This window comes from Pagrus pagrus, assembly GCF_965226575.1.
Source record: "Pagrus pagrus genome assembly, chromosome: 1".
NCBI classification, from domain to species: domain Eukaryota; kingdom Metazoa; phylum Chordata; class Actinopteri; order Spariformes; family Sparidae; genus Pagrus; species Pagrus pagrus.
Genome location: NC_140185.1, coordinates 9,142,804 through 9,161,738, shown reverse-complemented (window position 1 = coordinate 9,161,738; position 18,935 = coordinate 9,142,804). Strand labels below are relative to the sequence as shown.

Here is an 18,935-nt window from a genome sequence, read left to right as displayed (position 1 = left end):
ATGTTAGCAAACTTTTAATAGATATTTCTGTGTGAATTACATTTCTGCATCAGTTTGCTGACTTTGTGGCTCTTCTCCATTTGTTCTACAGTCACACAACATTTTAAAACTACTCATGTCCCCTAATGACGGTGTTTTGAAAGCAACAGACTCGAGAATGTTAAAACATTTAGAGCAATCTTATCTTGTAATGGCCACTTGTGGCCACAGTTATGTAGTTTCACTTCAAGAGCAGCTGATGCGACCACTCCTGGAGGCTGCAGGAGGCAACCAAACCTAAAGTAAAGTGTGCTCTCAAAAGAAGAAGAGCTTTAAATAACTGTTACAGTCTGTGTTATTGTACAACAAGATAGTGCCTTGATGGAGTGCATCATAAATGTTTAATCAGGCTTGTTACGACTTCTACCAAGCAGACGTCCTACAAGTGACACCATCATCTCACGAGAAGAGTGAGATGATCCCCCATCTACAGTAAGGTTACTATACCGAGGTTACTAGTAAGTATTTTATGCCATCTTAAACCTTGGAGCTTCTCAGTGTAACACCTCGTTTTCAGTGTCTGGCAGAAGTCGATAGCTGGCGTGCGGTGTAGCTCATTTACTGCACACAAGGCTATATGCTGTCTGTACATTTAACACAAACTGATATCTGTAGACGTGGCCCGGGGGTCAACAAGACCATTAGAGACTGTTTTCCTCAGCTATACCTATATATGCCGACTTTGAATGAAAAATCACACTACATTAACCTCAACAATGCCTGACTCTTGGTCTTCGTGGCGTTTCAGCAAAACAAATGCAGGGCATCATTTCACTTCCATCCCTGCCTCGTTGAAAAATGTCTATCGAAACAAATCATTTAATACTTTAACTCTTTCCTCTCTCTGAACAAGCGCATAGATGTAAGTGGAGCTAAAGAAATAGTCCGTAAATAATGCAGCAACACAGTAAGTGCACTTCACGGATTATGGTGATTGTTTATCACAAATGGAGTTGAATCTTTTTACTCCTCAGCAAACTGTGTTCGAAAAACTTTTTATTTTTACATTCATCCTAAAGTCCGGAGAGGCTTTGCTGAGCATACACTCATTTTTCAGCACCATCCTGCTTCACATTAATACATTTACACACATTTACACCTCAGAGCTGTCCAGTACAACCACAGTCTTTCACTAATCCCACCAGGGGGTAACTGCTCTGCTCAACTGCATCTCGGATGTAAAGCGAGGAGAGAACACTTTTGTGTCGTTTCTGCTGGATCCTCCAGTCACAGTCAGGCTTCTCTAGAACTCGCCCAAGGGCATGTGAGGTATTAGCAGAATCTCAAAGACAGAAACATCCTTTAGCTCCTAATTTTTTGAACTCTTCCCTGCCAAGCTCACTCTCTGGCTGAGTCCCAGACTAAACAAGTATGACCCAGCACCCCCTGAAAGACAATCGAACGCTATCGGTGTTTTTCCTCAGACAAAGCAGTCATTAAAGTAAACATAAATCTGAGAGGTGTTCCAACCGAAGTGTCCTTTCCCTACATCTTGAACACACATTATTTATTGATGGATCCAGGGTGAATTCTGTGGCGGTGGCAGTAGTTTTCCCCCGCATTCAACCCTGAACCTCATTTGCCAGGGTTCCACTGCAAGCTAATGACCAAATGAACAGCGACTTACACCCCACCTGGTCTCATTAGACATGCCACATTTTAGCATTGTACACAACATTAAGCCAATATTGATGCGGAGACCAGTCGCCCCTGTTGTGTAAAACCTCTGGGCTGAGCCAAGATAGGTGGGCTGAGAGTGAGGTGAAGGGATCGGCGAGGGGCTGTGTACCAATCTGTCCCCCTGTGGAGCTTTATAAAGATTAAACAAAATTAATTAAGTTCCTGTTAGTCTAAATGACTTATCTGAGGTCCACCCAGCCCATTGCACACAAGGCTAAACCTCATCAGATGCATACTAATGATTCAACCGCTGCTGCTGTGGCGAGGGGCATTAAAACTGGCTGACTCTCCGCTTCCCAAATGATCGCATGCTATCACCTTGGGTTTTTGTGACAAGGCCATGGCAATTAGCTTGGAACATGGGGGGAAGAAGGGGAAAAAAAGGCTGAACACATAATAAAAATAAAATAATTGCCCCTGTAATTATCCTCATCTTTCTCACTCAATGTCACATCGAGAAGCTGGCAATGCTCTGCGGGGAGTGAGGAATGAGTCTGGGGCTTTTTTTTGTTGCTGTGTAAACTGGATTAGTGCTCTGCCTGTCCCACCGTGGCAGGGGAGTGATTGGATTAACGGCGTGGAGAGCACAGCAGCATGGCAGGGGGATAGATTACTGGCCCAGTTGGGCTCTTCGATGGGCGCTCCACGGCCTGCAGGGAGCCCTGGGAGGCCCCAGACATCTTAAAGGGCCCCGATAACCATCTAGACACTCTCTCTGCCTGCTGTAGCCACGCTGCTATCTTTGCTCTCCCAGCTCAAACAGCAGTGAACACAAGTTCACTTTTAGAGGCTATGATGTCCATTAGGTTCCTACCTGCTGTGCTGCTGCCAAGTGGAGATAAAGTGGTATCTACTCTGGCGGCTAGGTGGTGAAAGTTTCTGAAGGTTTCTTAAAACACACACGCACTAACACACACCGCACTGTTGCTATCATGCAATTTTACATGCACATTTCCCCTATTTAGCTCCCCAGACCAACTTGCGTAATATTAAAGTGCAGATGGTTAGCTCCTCAGTGCTGCTGCTGGCTTTGTAACTGCACTCTGAATATAAAATTATTAGCAGTACAGCTCTATTACGCTGTTAAATCACGTCTTCTGGAAGAGTATGCACTGGAGAGCCTTCTACATGGGATGTGTTTGGCTATAAATAAATAACAAGACCATGAGTCTACAGCCATGCGAGGCTGTGAGGCAGTCCTGAGGCACAGCAGTGCAATGAGATAAAAAGTCAGTATGACAAAATGCTTAAATTGATGATGCTGAGATACTGATATTTCACAGGGTTAATGTTTACCACATTCAGCATCTTAGTTTTGCATGTCAGCATGCTAACATTTGCTAATTAGCACAAAACAGAGTAAAAAAGTACAGCTTAGGCTGAGGGGAATGTCATTAATTTTGCAAATTGTTGTAAAACAAAATACAGACTTTGACCTTGACCTTATTAAAATGATTCTAAAGGAAAAGTCACGGGATCACAATAATTGTGTGGAGCCTCACTCCCAACTCATCAAATACTGACGCTTTGGAAATTCAACTTTCTTACAAATTGGACTTTTAAAACTAAAAAATGTCAAGGCATCATAGTCAGTAGGAAACATCATCTGGGTGGCATGAAGGTCTATACCAAATGTTGTACCAATCCATCAAGTAGATGTTCACAGGATACATGATACCTTCACCTGGTGGTGAGGCTAGAGGAAAGGTTTGGGAAAGACAAAATGCATTAAGATTCATCCTCTGGGAACAATGCATACGTGTACTTCTACCTAATAGCTGTTAAGATACTTCAGTCTGGAGCTAATTTGAGTAAGAAATTCTATTAGTTTTGAAGACATAATAAAAATGTTCGACAAAATATTGTTGATATTTTCTGCTGGTTCCCTGGCAACCATTGTGAAAACAAGACTCCTGGCAGTGAACGCTCCAGTCCAAGAAAAATAGCCTGGTACATAACTCTCAGTAAACTGCAACCTGAAGATTTTACTTTTGGGTTTTTATATGAATTAAACAAACAACACATAAAATGTTAGATAATGTTTTGATAGGTAGGGTTTTTTTTATGCTACGCTAAGCTAAGCTGCTGGTGTTAGCTTCATATTTACCATACATATACAACAGTGGTATCAATCTTCTCGACTCTCTCTAAGGAAGCCCCAAAACATATTCCCCAAAGTATTGAACAAGCTCAAAAGAATGAGATTAAGTGTTTTCCTTGGGGCGTCTAAAGCCAGACTCCCTCTGACGTCAACAGTAGCATCTCCCTAATTTCTCAGATCATGTCAGACAGGAGCGCTGGACTAAAAAAAATAAATAAAAAACAAGACCCAAGGGGAGAGGCTGAACAGTTTTTTCATCCCTTCATGCAGCAGTAATAAATATGGCCTGTGTACTCATTAGCACCAAGCTGCATACAGTTTTGAGGAGCTTGTGCTTGATAAATAATGCAGCAGAGGAGTGTCTGTTTGATCCTCGAAACAGTAGAAACCTGGGGACCATTTTTCTTCAAAGAAAAGCAATGCAGGTAGGCAGAGGCTTCCTGGCAGAGTCACAAAGAACACCAAGTCCTTGAAACTGAGTCATTAGACTCTAACATTGTTACAGTGTTTGATAGTCATTAGTCCACCATTCACAAATGCATATTCTGGCTTTCAAACATTTTTTTTTATGTCCTGCTCATATATTAAGGGTAAGACATTCATTGTTGTTGCTTTCTTGTACCTAACAATTTTTAGCCGGACCAGTGCTTTCTTTCTTGCAACACCATCCTTCTTGACATTCAGACAGTGTTGCACAACGAAGAACAAAACCCTGCAACTGCTAAATGAAAACACTCACACTGCAAGCAAGCCTCTGGAGGAAAGTCTGTGGAATATTTAATACTCTCCATCAAAAAAAGTAGAAACTGGAAGCCTCTACATCTTCTCCCCTGACAGGAAGCTATATGTCACAGTTCATAATTTGGCTTTAATGAGCTGTTTTGAAGCCATTTCTTTCCTTTTCTAGATGAACCGACATCTAAGATTGCAGTCTACCTGCAAATGTCAGAAAGCCAGAACTTTTTTTCTTTACCATGCCACCGGGAATCGAATTTTAAAGGTGCAATATGTAAGGAATTTAGTTGAAAACATAAAAAAATAATTAAGATTATCAACAGAATGTGACAAATTTACCGTTTTGACTTTATGATGTCTGTGTATTGTGTTGCAGAGATTAAAGTTAGCATGCTAACCAGCTAGCCCCTGCCAACCCAGTCCAAAGCTCCTGTGCTAGCAGTGTAAACACCAACACTTCCATGGTGGTCCAACCTCCTAGTCTGGACAGCTAGCTGCACAGCTAACTGAGCTAGCTAACTAACAGCAGCTAAAGTTAGAAGCAATTAGTTATTCTGGTGATTGGCTGCCCCTAGTTGTTTTGAGCAGAGATTTGACAGGTGACCAATTCTTTGGCACCTTCAACACAGATTACAATGAAGAAAAGTAATTACAGTAACACATCAGGGAGCAGCTTTCTAGGACTCCTGATTAAACAAAACCAATGACACTGCCATTGTGGTACGGACAGCACACGGCAAGAGTATAACTGCTCAGATCTACACTCCAATCCAGTAGGTGGAACTAATGCACCTAAAAGCTGATGCCAACTGCCATTAAACAACAAAAGCAGAAGAAGTAAACAACCAAAAAACAAGACGACGGAGAAGAAGACACCGTGACTGACTTTGAAATCAAATCAGATTTCAAGTTCCCAGCGAACTATGCCACCGCCGTGGACAGCGAGTGGTGTATTGGACGAGGACAGCGTGTCTGCGTTGTTGGCAGCTTCATGGTGTGTGAGTGGAAACGTGCTAACGCATATCAGATGGCATCGCCCAGATGTGCTACAACTTATCCCTGTTGTTCAGAAGAAGCCTCTAGATTTTGTTTTTCATCAACCCTGTCATGAGTGTATGTTCACTGTTTACTGCTTATAGGGTAATTTTACACATGAAAGTGTGTTAACAGGGGGTTACTATTGGAAAAAAAGTAGTAGGAAGCTGCCTGTAATCAGACAGCTGGAGGTAGAATGAGGTGGAAGTGCTTGCACTACTATCTGTGGAAAATAAATTAGAAACTTAGTCTTATGCATTTGGGAGTTTTTGTATCAAACCTGTACTAAGGTTAAACTCCTACCAAACTGGGACTTCTGTACTGTTACAACCTTAGTCACTGGGTATTATGAGAGGAATTAGCTGTCAAGGGACAAATTTACTGCACTGCATATTTTTACTCATAACTTTGTTCTGTATTAAAAAAGACATCCCATATAAAGAAGCCTGTCATCACTGTGAGACCTGCAGATTGACAGAGTCCCTGCATGAGCTCCTCCATCTGTCCTTTAGATGCTGTTCCTGAACATGTCTGATAAAAAACCAGCATTTCAGCCCGTCTCCCTACTTGCACCTTTTAATGCAGAGGCACCTTTTGAGCATTCACTGTCATTTATACCTACCTAAACATGCATAATTCAGTGCTTGACTCTCTGAACTCAGCAAAACATTACCTGATATATCGTGCGGCAGCCATATAAAACACCTACATAGCGGCGCCGGTGCTGCCGTCGGCCTTTGCAGGTTTTGCAGCTGTCTCTTTTGAAACAACACAAAAGCGTATTCAGTGCAGGCGGAGCAGGAGGATATGACAGATGGATGTGATTTAGGACAATATTCATCTCTTTCTAGAAGTTGTTCCCTCCTGCTGCAAAGTGTCTCGGGAGTCCCAGAGGGCAACACGCGTCAATACGACTAGTCAGCGATGGGAGGATTGTGTTCTTGGCAGGGCGCTGCTATTTATAATCACTCAACACAGGGAAAGTGTCCAATACTGTTAGGAGCTCCTTATCTCTGGGCTCTGTCAATATTCCTCTGTGTAGGCGGGTAGTGATGCTATCACAACGCACCAAACAGCAGCTTCACACAAGGCATGCCACACACACGGATCTACATATAGCACCCTGAATTTGAACTGACACTGGTCTTTTTTACAAACCCTTTCTCTGGTTGCTGCCTAATCCAACAGATTTGCAAGAGCTACTTTCCATCCCTCACTGCAGTGTATGTGTTTGTGTGCTGAATCACTAAATTATTCAATAAATTATTCAACTCGCTAAAATTTCCCCAATAAATTCACCACTGAGTTTGATAGAAGGAACCAACATTTGACTGAAAAATTCCCTCGGAGCGGCTCACTTCTCCCTATACACCGTTGCTGCGAGGGATATTAATTATATTCTTCGCATATATGTGGTTAGTTTTAATCAGAGAATTTATTTTCTGGTTGTCAGACACACAGGCATCTGTTCTAGTGAGTAAATAAAGCAATTTTAAGTGATTTGTTGGCACAACTTTACAAAGAATCTTATTTTTTTCCCCTTTTATCCCAGTGTGGACCAACCAGTTCGCCTGACACTGCAGTTCTTTTCACCGCTAACTCCACTGTGAGCTGAGGCAGAGTGTACATAGATACATATGGAGTCACCAGCTGCTTCTTTTCACCTGTCACTGAGGAGTGTAATGTGCTGGGAGGTCCGTCCCCTGTCTGCACAGACACTCTGACCAACCAGCATGAGCCTCTAGAGTAGTTTCAAGGACATGATCCCTCACTGGCTTCCCATTTATGAACATTGCCTATGTTGGACACTGCAGTCCTGGCTTGAAGCCTTGGTTAGTGCTTTTACCCCACATCACCCGGACTAGACTGTACTTTAGTGCAGCTCCTTGTTTCCCCGTTAGGTCTTATATCTACTGACCCTCTTGCAGTTACACAATGGCTGTCTTTTGACGGAACAGTTACCTCACAGCACCTATGTAATAGGCCTATAATCGTGCAGGCAAGAACAATCAGCTGAACCATTTAATCTTTCGGCTGAGCAGTATCTGCCTGCTAAATCAGCTGTGACTTAGTCTTCAGAGACAATTAGATGAGCTGTTATTTGGGCCACAACAAGAAAACACACTCAGTTTTGTCCTTTATTTGTCCACCTGAGCTCCCATCGTTCTACACACATATAATGGCTGCTGCCCAGTGCACCCGCAATCAAAGTGGATGACAGTAGTGGTGCTTGTTACTTAACTGTATACACTCAAGTGTGATGCTAGCTGACATTCTTGGGTGTGCTTCACAAACACATATAAATACATAAAATTAAATATATCTGTCTGCTAATATGTGTGTGTTATTTGGCTGTTCTTTTTGTCTCTGTTTTCCAGCTTTAATTACATACTATATGACACATATTGGTATTAGTGTTTATTCCCATGAAAACATTTTGTAATTGAAAATAATTCTACTAATTAGACAAACATTTAAGGAGGTAGATGAATGCCAGAATATTCCAAGCTGCTATCTCAAATATGTCTTCTAAACAAGCTCTCTCTTGGCAGAAGTTAAAGCAGGCATATTATGCTAATTTTCAGGTTCAATGATTTTGTTTTGGGTTACTACTAGAATAGGTTTACATGCTCCAGTGCTCAAAAGGACATTAGTTTTCTTATACTGTCCAGTGCAGCAGCACTGTGTTCCCTCTCCGTCTGAAACGCTCTGCTTTAGTTCCTGTCTCTTTAAGCCAACCGATACTCGATCTGCTCTGATGAGTCAGCTCACACACGCCTGAGCCAGTTAGCTTCACTTCTACCATGAATACAGGCATAAATTAGTCTAATGTGTGACATGGTGATGTCGTGTGAGGTCAAGAGGTCACAGACTTAAAGGCGAGACTACTGACACAGTGTTTCAGGTACTTCAGGGGCAGTGTTTTCTGTGGGAGATGAGCTCTAGTTGGTGCAGACGTTGGGCTTTTTAACATTCAGCATGCACAAGAACCTAAATTAGACACTGATGGAAAAGAAAATTCATTAATGGTTTCATTGTCACACAGAAATTGAAAAGAATGTCAGGGCTCGTTGTGAGCGGCTTTTCAGAGAGTAGAAGAGTAAGGCGTATTAAAATAACATCATCTGCAAAGAAGAGGACATTTTATCTCTGCAAATGTCAAGATGACATTATAAGCAGGGACAGACGAGTACTTTAACTATGATATTTACTTTAACATAAATGCACATTTGCCTTCTATAATTGATCCTAAATCAAGCCTCTATTCAAATGTCAGATTCAGGCTACTACAATGAGCACAAATAGAATTCAGAGACAACTATGGAATAACATAGATGACACACCTAAAGGTCTTTTGCTAACATTTTTATGTAGGCATTTTTTCTTTATTTTTTTCTTTATTTTTTTTAATGAATTTTTCTTTTCTTTTTTTTTTTTTACAAATAAAACATCCACAGAGCTTGTAGAAAGGTGCAGAATAAAATAAGTTCCGTTCCATATAAACTTTATTACGATTGTGAATTAATAATTTCATTAATTCAATAATAATTGAAAAAACAGCGGTGTTGTAACGTGAATAAAATGGAAGACGGAGATGAAATGCCTCATGTTGTGACTGAGTGTTATCAATAACACCTTCTAAATGGGAATGACACACACAAATTCGTGCACACTCCTAGTCCTGTAACAGGGACACTTGATGCTGCAGTATTTGTTCAACATGCAAAATGAATAGCATGAGATCTGCCATGGTAACCATTTTAACTGGCCTACATGAAGCTGCCAGTGTCTAAAACACCCAATTATTCTCCTCTACAAAGAGCTTATAATGAGTATTCAAGACCTAAGTGGAGTATTTATATACCCGGTAAGCTAAACCCTCAATAAGCTTTGAATATTATATTTCAGAACATGCCATTAAGTCACAGAGCACAAGAAATTCCAAGGACTTTGATTTTCTGTAATTCAAATAGTTTTTACAAATGCAGCAGAGAATTCAATACTGCTGCCAAACAGGTTTTATTGACATAACATGAAAGGTGCACATGTTCATGTTGTTGATAAGTTGTATGTTGTTCTGCCTCCCAACACCGATGGTCTGCTGTAATCAGAGATCTTTTTACAGAATTATGCATGACTGATTTTCTGTTCCTACTGAAGCGTCCTCAGTGCCAGTTAGTAAGATTAGTTCTGCTGACACACACTCAACCATATCCACAGCCTGCACTGAACAATACACACACACACACACACACACACACACACACACACACACACACACACACGGAATCCTTCCATAATTCTTTAACAACCCACACAAAATATTCCGATTTTAATAATACACACGCCACACAGATGGTGTGCATACAGGAGCCATGTACCAAACACTAAAGACATCTCGCTCAAATTTCCTTACAAATTATTTTATGTGTGCAGAGCTGCTCACCCAGCAGGCAAGTACTTCATAACTGCTGGCGTTGCCCCTAGCAAAGTCCGAACCATCCCAGCTGTCATGCTGGGAAAACAGGATCAGGTGCACCTAAAGTCATTTCACAAGACCGGCCTGTTTAAGGAATCCAGATCTGTTGCAGCCATCGCTCCATAGTATCCACTTATTTATTCAGCAAAAACACAACATTTTTCAGGCCAGCACTTGCCGCCCGGTTCGCAGCGTTCAGAGTTGCTAATCGTGTTAAACAGTAGAGAAGACATGAATTGGAAGCTATATAAACAAGCCTCGAAGCATCGGGCTGGGGGCTGAGCAGGCCCATCTTCTATCGCGCCGCTAAACCTTTCCATCCTCGTACAGTATGAATGTACGAGGGCTGGTGTTGGGCCTGGGGCTGCACTGGGGAGGGAGAGCTTTTAACTCTCCTCTCGGAAAGAAAGATGGAAACAAAAACATATAAACAAAAAATGACCCAAGAGAGCGGAGCAGTCTTCACCCCTTTGAAATATCGTTTTTGTGAGCAGCCCAGGAGGATATGTTTAGGGTTGTTTTGGACCCAATTATAAACAAAGTCAAAAGTATTATGAACATCCAACGCTAAAATTACTTTTTGAGTCAGGTGGAATCCACTAATGCTTGCGCCACAGTTGCCTTACATTAAAAAGTACAGAAAGAGGCATAGTGCTGGCCAACAGCTAGTGTAAAGGGCCAAAAAGTGGATTTGTTATTGAGTTTTGTTATTGAGCCAAGGTGACTATGGAAAACACATTTGAAATGTGGCATTGATTGACAGTGTGAACTCTGAAACCTCCCCAGCTCTCGGTACTTTGATGGCGAAGGACAAGCATAAATAAGGTGAAGTCTTACCCTGTAGTAGTCACTGCTGTAGATGTCCCTGGACATGCCGAAGTCTCCAATCTTGACTAGCAGGCCGTTACCAACCAGACAATTACGGGTTGCCAGATCTCTGTGGACAAAGTGCTGGGAGGACAGGTAGACCATGCCCGAGGCAATCTGGGTGGCGATGTGCAGCATCTGGGATAGGCCCAGCTCTCCGTTGGACTGCAGCGGCTGGCCGTCCACCAGGATCATGGCATCTGGGCCGTGGGCTCTGGGTTACAAAGAATAACATTGATTTGATGAATTATTGTTAATTATGGAGTTTTCCTAATCTTTATTTTTAAGTGAGACTACGTATCCAGTGCCTGACAGCTACCCCTGAAGTCATAATGACAGAATAATGAAATGTTTATCTGTCACTAGTCAGAATAACAGCAAAGTTCAACCAAGTTATTTTGGGCAAACAAGTTTAGGCCCCTGTCTAAATGAATGGAGGGAGAGCAACAACTTCACTTTCAATGGACATAAAAACTGCATGTGTAGAATCACCAGTCAAATCTGATATAAAATGCTTTTAAAGTTCAAAATTAAGTTTAAAATGCTTTATTTCCCCACAGGTTATACTTCTACTCCACATGGGCTAATGTCTGGATAACCTAACCTTTCTGGGTATTCCTGTGTATTGGTGTGATATTGTTGAAAGGTGCAATATGTTAAAATTGGCAATGTCCTTGACATGTAGTCAAAACTTTTATTTCCTCACATTCTGTTATTCATTTTAGGTAATTTTTGAATATTTTAGACTAAAATTCTTACATATTGTTCCTTTAAATAGAAAAGTCTGCACCACCTGACATAATGGTTGTATGACACATCTCCCTTTCTCCAAAAAGCCAATCTTCTCCCTTATCACAGCCGAACCAGGAAACACAGCAACCAGCTGTGTTGTGCCCTCGTGTTGCACAGGTGAGATTTACGACAGTATCAACTGATGTGGTTGTGAAGAATGCGAAGAAATAAAAGTTTTGGCCATATGTCAAAGACATCCATGTATTGTGTTACAAAGATATCTACTGAAGTTAGCATGCTAACCAGCTAGCCTCAAGCCACTTTGTACCTCAAAAGGTGACAGTCTAGTACTAAAAAAGACCAACACTCTCCTGGAGGGCCGAGCTCCCGGTGTGGGCAGAGTCGACCAATATGAGAACTTGCGAATGGCTACCAGTGTTAGTTAGTTATTCTAACTTTGTTTTGAGCATTACTTCCACTTATGACCAAATTTGACATTGTGCACGTTTAAAATAAACTGACTCAGTAATGTCAGTCATGAGGCAACATCTTTCTGACATTAGCAAACATTAGCTACCATGAGCTTCTGGTCATATCAGACCAAGTAGAAACAACTTAGTGTACTGAATTAAGCAATAGGTGACTTTTATCACTTATGAATTATACTTTACATTTGTAAGAGAATATTTGACTGTTTTCTTTTAAGATACATAATCTCACTTTAATAACTGGTTGTATGAACCTTTAATGCTTTGCAGCATGGCAGACAGTAACCTGACTGCCCCTTTAATAAGTAAGCCAAAGCTCCTTACACAGCTAATAAACCCTTATTCTGGCAGTACTGGTGCCCTTTTCTACCTATTAAGAATAATTTGCATAATAAAGAGTGAGTGTTAGAGGTGTTAAAAAATTAACTATAACCTGCAAGCAGCTTTAATTGCAATGATAAACTGTTAAGTGTCTGCACTCTTTTTTATTAATTCTGCGGCTGTCGTACAAGTCTTTGGTGGTTTAAGAGCAGTTTGGTGATTGTCGCAACATTTTCATCTCTTCCAGCCTGTCGAGCATTGAAGTCGCACATTTACCAGAACAACTTCTCTCAGGCTGTCATTCTCTCGCTATCTCTCAGTTTTAGTGTAATTTAATGTTCTTTGTTTTAACAGTGTGTGTGTAATAATTGGGCTCCACCGTAGAGGGATTAGCAGAACTCTTCCTAAGTGTGTGTCTTCTTGTCTCTCCACTTCTATTTTACTTCACAGACATTCGCAGTGTCTGAACGAGCACAGGCCGCCCTCTGATTATCTGAAGGTTGAGCTGGACCTCGCACATCAGATACTCTGTTCATTCCGACAGATTCTCCACACATCTCATTTGTTAAATGTGACCAACAGGACCAATAGACCAAAAATCAGCCTCGTCTTGCACCTTGCATGAAAGAATTTCATCATTCGCGACATTGCCTTTCATTTCAGGAATGATTTCCCAACAGAAAGTCTTCACGCACTCTTGAATCCACACACACACACACACACACCCTCACACTCAAATCGTGACATGTCATCTTTTTAACTACTGCTCCAACTTCAAAAACAAGATAGACCACACGCTCACACACACACTGCCGCTGTCGAACGCACTTGAAACAACACACTTCTATCCAAGACTGCTCCTTTGCACACTGACATCAACCCCAGTGAAGCTTCCTATTACCAAAGCGTCGCTGTACCGGCATCGTGTCGCTTTTGTTAAGGCTTATCAGAGGTCACTTCCCTCGGTGCAGTCTGACATTATGGAACAAAAGCACTAAAGCGCTCATGTATGCTAACCCGGAAAGCTGTGAAGTTAGCTGGATATTTTATCGGCAGCAGGAATGATTTTTCGAGGACTGACTTAAGTTTAACATTTACATACTGTCAATAAATTGGTGGAAACTTCAATCCAAAGGTCCAACCAGTACCTTGAGTTAAAAGGCTCCTAGCGCAGGTAGGCGCACACACACACACACACACACACACACACACACACACAGACATTTGCAATGTAATTGCTTTCACCCACTTTAGTCTGTTTCTGTCGGTTCATATGATGAAATTCTAATTTGCTCAGCCAGCACCAGCCTGGTAAATTAAGGTTAAATGGGATTAACCGTCAGTGAAGAACCGACCTGAGGAACTTGTTGAGGTCTCCATGCTTCATGTATTCGAACACCATGATGAGAGGGTCTCCATCTACGCACACCCCGTAGAACTTAACAATGTGGTCGTGCTGCAGATTGGTAAGAAGCTCCGCCTCTCTCTGGAAGTCCTTTCTGGCTGACAGGTTTGGGTCTTTAAGTGTCTGCAAGGGAAAATAAAGACATTCACACGTTAAGAAAAGGCGAACATTAGAGTGGATGGTAATAGGCTGCCCCAGTCTAAAGCCTCCTTTTTTTCTGACTTCCTTAACAACTTGCATCCTTCCTATAATGTTGGTAATCTCGTGACTTTTCATCCACTGGAACCAAAAGGTTGACGTCCAACATTTTGTTCTTGACATTCTGATCAGCCTTAGCTGTATAAATCAGCTGTGTTTAGTTTTTGCATGCTAAAGCACTTGGAATGTACACTGAATATTAGCTCCTAAATATCAGCATGTTAGCATTGTCATGGTGAGCACATTAGCATCCTCTCATCAGCATTTAGTTCAAAGCACTCCTGTGCCTAAGCGTCAAAGAGCTGCTAGCGTGGCTGTAGACTCTAACTCTTGTTGTCCTGGGTGTGGTGGAGTCAAACAATATCCTCTGAACCTGTTTTTATACCAAATAATCTGTTTTCTTTTGTCACTGCCTCCAGCTCATGTTGTTGATTCTCTTGTTTGCCCATCTCTTCCTCGACCCCCACCGGTACCAGCACCAGCTAGACCAGATAACAGTGACAATAACAGGGGAAATCAGTTGATCTTCGATGACAGAGATCTCCTGATAGTTGACAGTAAACGCAACACTGAGTTTACACTAAATTCTGATATATTTATTTTATATTTATCAATAAAGCTTTGAAATTTGAAGTAGTCTGTCCTGATTGGACAGCATTATCTCAGTTGTTTTCAAATATATACAGTCTACCTACTGTATTTATTTGAAAACAGCTGAGATAATGCAGTCCAATATGTATTATATCCACCTATTAATCCTGAACATAGTTTATAGGCCAGGAATCACTGGAGCCGTAGAGCTCAGAGAGTACAGCTGCAGCTGGCTGGAACAACTGTACTGAAACAAATTGATCTCATTGGTAAAATGATCGGACATGGAGTGCCTTGAACCCCTTTGAAGGGGAGTACACATGAAATACCAAATCTTGATGGAATCTCAGTTAAGGCCGCCAGTATCAAAAAAAAAAATAGAAGAAAAAAATTTTCAAATAACTGCAATAATGCTCTTTACTGCAGCCTCTATTGGAGGGAAAAAGACTCTTCTTGACACTTCATCAGCAACAAGAAAATACAGCAAGTTGCTTCTCTTGATCTCCTTGGCCTTGAGAACTGCTTCCCCAGCCTGCTGCTCACGTTATTACAGATGGAAAGACCTTGGGATGGAAATACATTTACTCATATGTGCTCTTCTTGCAGTGAAGTGCTGGAGGTGGTTGAGATGTACGGCAGAGTAGGTAAAATGGCCATAAAATTCTATTACCAAATCAAACCGCACTCTTAAGGAAATGTTTCTTGTCTGGGCGTCCCTCCAAAACAATACCTTCAAGTGCTCGACTACGATAAATTGAGGGAAAGAGCTGCAATGAATTTTCCCTTTGTTGACCTTTAAGCGTATTCAGAGAGCCTCTTCCTGCTTTATCGCAGACAGGAACATGTTCAGATGAAAATGTGCATCGCACTGTTTTTTTTTCAAAATAAAGAGCAGCCTGTAGAGGAGGCTTATTATAAAAACAGATTAATACTCTTGAATGTTCTTTTTTTGTTAATCCTGCGAGGAAGTGACAGCCAGACATATCTTAACTCTCCCGCTAACTTCTCCCGTCGTCAAGGTCAGGCTGCTTTTCTAACATTTTTTTTCTTATCCTGGGGAGGTTTGCTGAGTCTGCAAGCTCATATTCAGCATCACCCACCTTCACATTCATACAGATACTTGTATTAACACTTGGAAGCTGCCAAGCACAACTTAATGTTGAGCACTGATAGCGATCACAGAGGGGCAATGCTTCTAAATGCTTTAAGTGCTTTAAAACAAAGCATCGAGTGCACTGGGGTATTAACTTTGCTGCACAGTAATTGCTGGTCCCTTGGCTGTTACTCGGAGTAGTTTTAAATAGGTACAAAGACAGGTAGAGGTGAGGGCGCACAGCCCCACACGGGACAGTCCTGACCCACCAAACAGAAGACTTTCTGTTTTTAATCTACACTGTGCCTCACAGCTCCCCACCAACAATATTCATTTGTGACATTTCTATATTGGTCCTGTATAATGTAAGGATTCAACATTCAGGGAGGAGAAAAAAATATGTGAGCTGAACCTTTTGTCCTGTTTCCCCTCACTGTCATCTGGAGGAAAAGTTTGACATTTTGAGAAATACACTTGTGCCCTTTAACTATACTACAATCAGGAGGCAGTTAGCTTAGCCTAGCTAATGAGTCAGACACACTATGGCTGTGTCTGAAAACACTCAAACCATTCCAGTCTCTACTCCCCATGCAGCACTCAGCAGTTTACTCTCGAGTGAGATTTGAATACTTACTAACTCTCTTCATTTTGCATCACCACTGACAGAGTTGCTAATAACAGAGGGGTTGTTAACTAGTGGTGATTGGTAGTGTAAAGGAAGTTTTTGGCCATGTGGAGCTGAACCACGCCATGCTGGTTTGCTTTCCATCACCAGTTTAACTGCACTAAATTGCCTGGATTGGACCCTCTCTGAATTGGAGCCAAAGCGGGCCTCCCCCCGTCTCTTAATGGGCCGCGTCCATGCTTGTACTTCAGACATCTGCTGTAATTGACTTATTAATTTATTTGCTGTTACAGGAGCTGTGTTAAAGTTCCCATGAAGCCAAAATCGCTGTTAAAGTGTTTTTTTCCCATATGGCTTGCTCCATATCCCACCTATACACCAGTATCAGGCCCAACAGTGGCAAAAAAGCTTTTTTGTAGATATTTTTAAAGCTTTTTCAGAGTTTGTAACTTCCTGGAAAATCATTAAAAAGGTTGATGACTCATCCTGCACTCGGGGGGCGTTTATTCATTTGTCGTCCAATAAACGCTTTCTTTCTTTGATGACGCTGCCATGGATGTATAAAAAGAGCATTGGCAGAGGAATGTGTTGTTCAAGACCAAACCTCACGGATTACTGTACAAAACAAAACTTTACAACTTTATTCACTGATTTTGTGAAACTGGGACATGTTTTATGGGCGGGAGGGGGGGATTAACATCGATCGGCGCTATTGGCTGCTGCCTGTTTTTACAGGAAACAAACATCTATGCAAAAGCAACAAGCAATCTATTAGCTGTTTCATAGCAAATAACTCTATCAGGGGACTTTTATTGTGACGATTTTATAGGAAATGTTCACTGAATCATCGTAGCTTTGTTAGCGCCTCTTCTTCAATGACGCTGCAGGGAGGAAGAGTATTTACAGCTGCTCCTCTGACCACAAACCCAGTCAAGCCGAACCAGCACATGTGTACTGAAAAGCCCCATAAGTCTAGTAGAATCAGACTTATAGTGATGGATGGGTGGACTGCTGAAAAGGCTTTGGCATTAACAGGAAACTGTCCCTTAAGCCAGTTGGGCTATAATAGTTTAACCTTAGCAGTTACAATGTAGATATAAGTCTGGGTCAGCATCTGCTGTTTGCTCGGATGAAGGTAGGATTCAAGGACACTTTGCAGGTGCATCAAGTCACTGAATGGTGCAGAACAAGTTTTGTGATTTAATGGGCAACTTTTTGTAAGACCAGTAGAGGTAGATCAGTAAGGATGATGGCTGAACTACCTGCCTATAAAACCAGTAGGGCCAGCAATGGCAGTTTAGCCTAGGCAGATACAATGTAGGTATAAGGCCGGTCACGCTGCTGCGAGTCTGCTCTTTGCTTGGGTGAGAGTTGGATTTAAAGGCAGCTTAAAGGTAAGTTCGGTCAGGGCTGGACAATGATGTCGCCTGCCAGGGGGATCAGTAGATTTATGATGACACAGGCTGATAGCCAGCGCAGCTGCAGGGCCTGGTAATAGGTCGAAACATAATTTAACGTGCTCACACAACTTTGTTACATTTCAATGTGTACTGACTTAAACTACTACTTACTTTTTTTGTTCCATTTTGAATTTTTTGAGTGCACCATATCATAGATGCAGTGCACTATATAGAAAATAGGGAGTTATTTCAGACACAGCCATAGTCTGACACATAACCCCTCATTATAGCACACACTTTTAGTGAGATACAATGTGTTAAGCAGTGTGGTTAAGAGGCTGCTGGAGAGGTTGTTTCCTCGTTTCTAGTCTTAGCTTCATGATTATCGTACAGATATATGAGTGTTTTCATCTAATTCTCCTCAACAAAGTGAATAATTGTATTACCCAAAATGTCAAATGATTATGTAACGCTATTTATAACACACATACATGCACGCACACAACGGCACAGTGAAGATGTACCTTGACAGCCACCAGCATCTTGTCCTTGGTGGGGCTGAGGTTGTAACACTCTGCCAGGAAGACTTTACCAAAGGCTCCTTCACCCAACTCCCTTTTCAGGATGATGTCTCTCCGCTTTATGTGCTGGACAACTGAACACAGACAGACAGGGAGAGAAAAGAGGGTGAGAGGCAAAAAGTGACAAGAGTCATTAAAAAAAATATTAAGCTTTACAACCTTTTTATAGGACAGAAATATCGCTATATTTGCAGAGTAATAACTTTAGAATGAGAATTTTACCCCCAAATTAATATTTTGTCTTGATCTCTCAAACCTGGGAATTAACAAATGGAAAAGAGGAAAAGAAGAAAATGAGAAGGGAAGAACATGAAGGCGCCTGAGTGTCAGATTGCATACAAAGAGAGAGAGAGAGATACGGTGTAATGAGAGCTGCAGCTGCTGCACAGTGGGTGCAGCTACTTTGTAGTATTTAAAATTCTAGTCAAGATCTCGAGTTTCTAAAGACACACTGGCTCATATTTCATGAATTACAATGGAGTGTGTGCAAAGGGATGCACTTGACATCTTAAATTCTCTGTTTGATGTAATGGTGAATCAATAAAGCAGAAAAAATCCTCTTGA

At 41.5% G+C, this 18,935-nt stretch overlaps 1 protein-coding gene across 3 annotated transcripts in view; it reads right to left on the bottom strand.

Annotated features, from left to right (window-relative positions):
• Positions 1-18,935, bottom strand: part of ntrk3b (neurotrophic tyrosine kinase, receptor, type 3b) — a 201,173-nt gene that overhangs the window by 12,480 nt on the left and 169,758 nt on the right. For all 3 annotated transcript variants that reach the window (XM_084361104.1, XM_084361103.1, XM_084361105.1), the window contains 3 exons: positions 18,315-18,445; positions 13,834-14,006; positions 10,908-11,151 (listed from right to left, as the gene is read on the bottom strand). In XM_084361104.1, the coding sequence (XP_084217230.1) occupies positions 10,908-11,151; positions 13,834-14,006; positions 18,315-18,445 (548 nt within the window). The remainder of the gene's footprint in view (positions 1-10,907; positions 11,152-13,833; positions 14,007-18,314; positions 18,446-18,935) is intronic.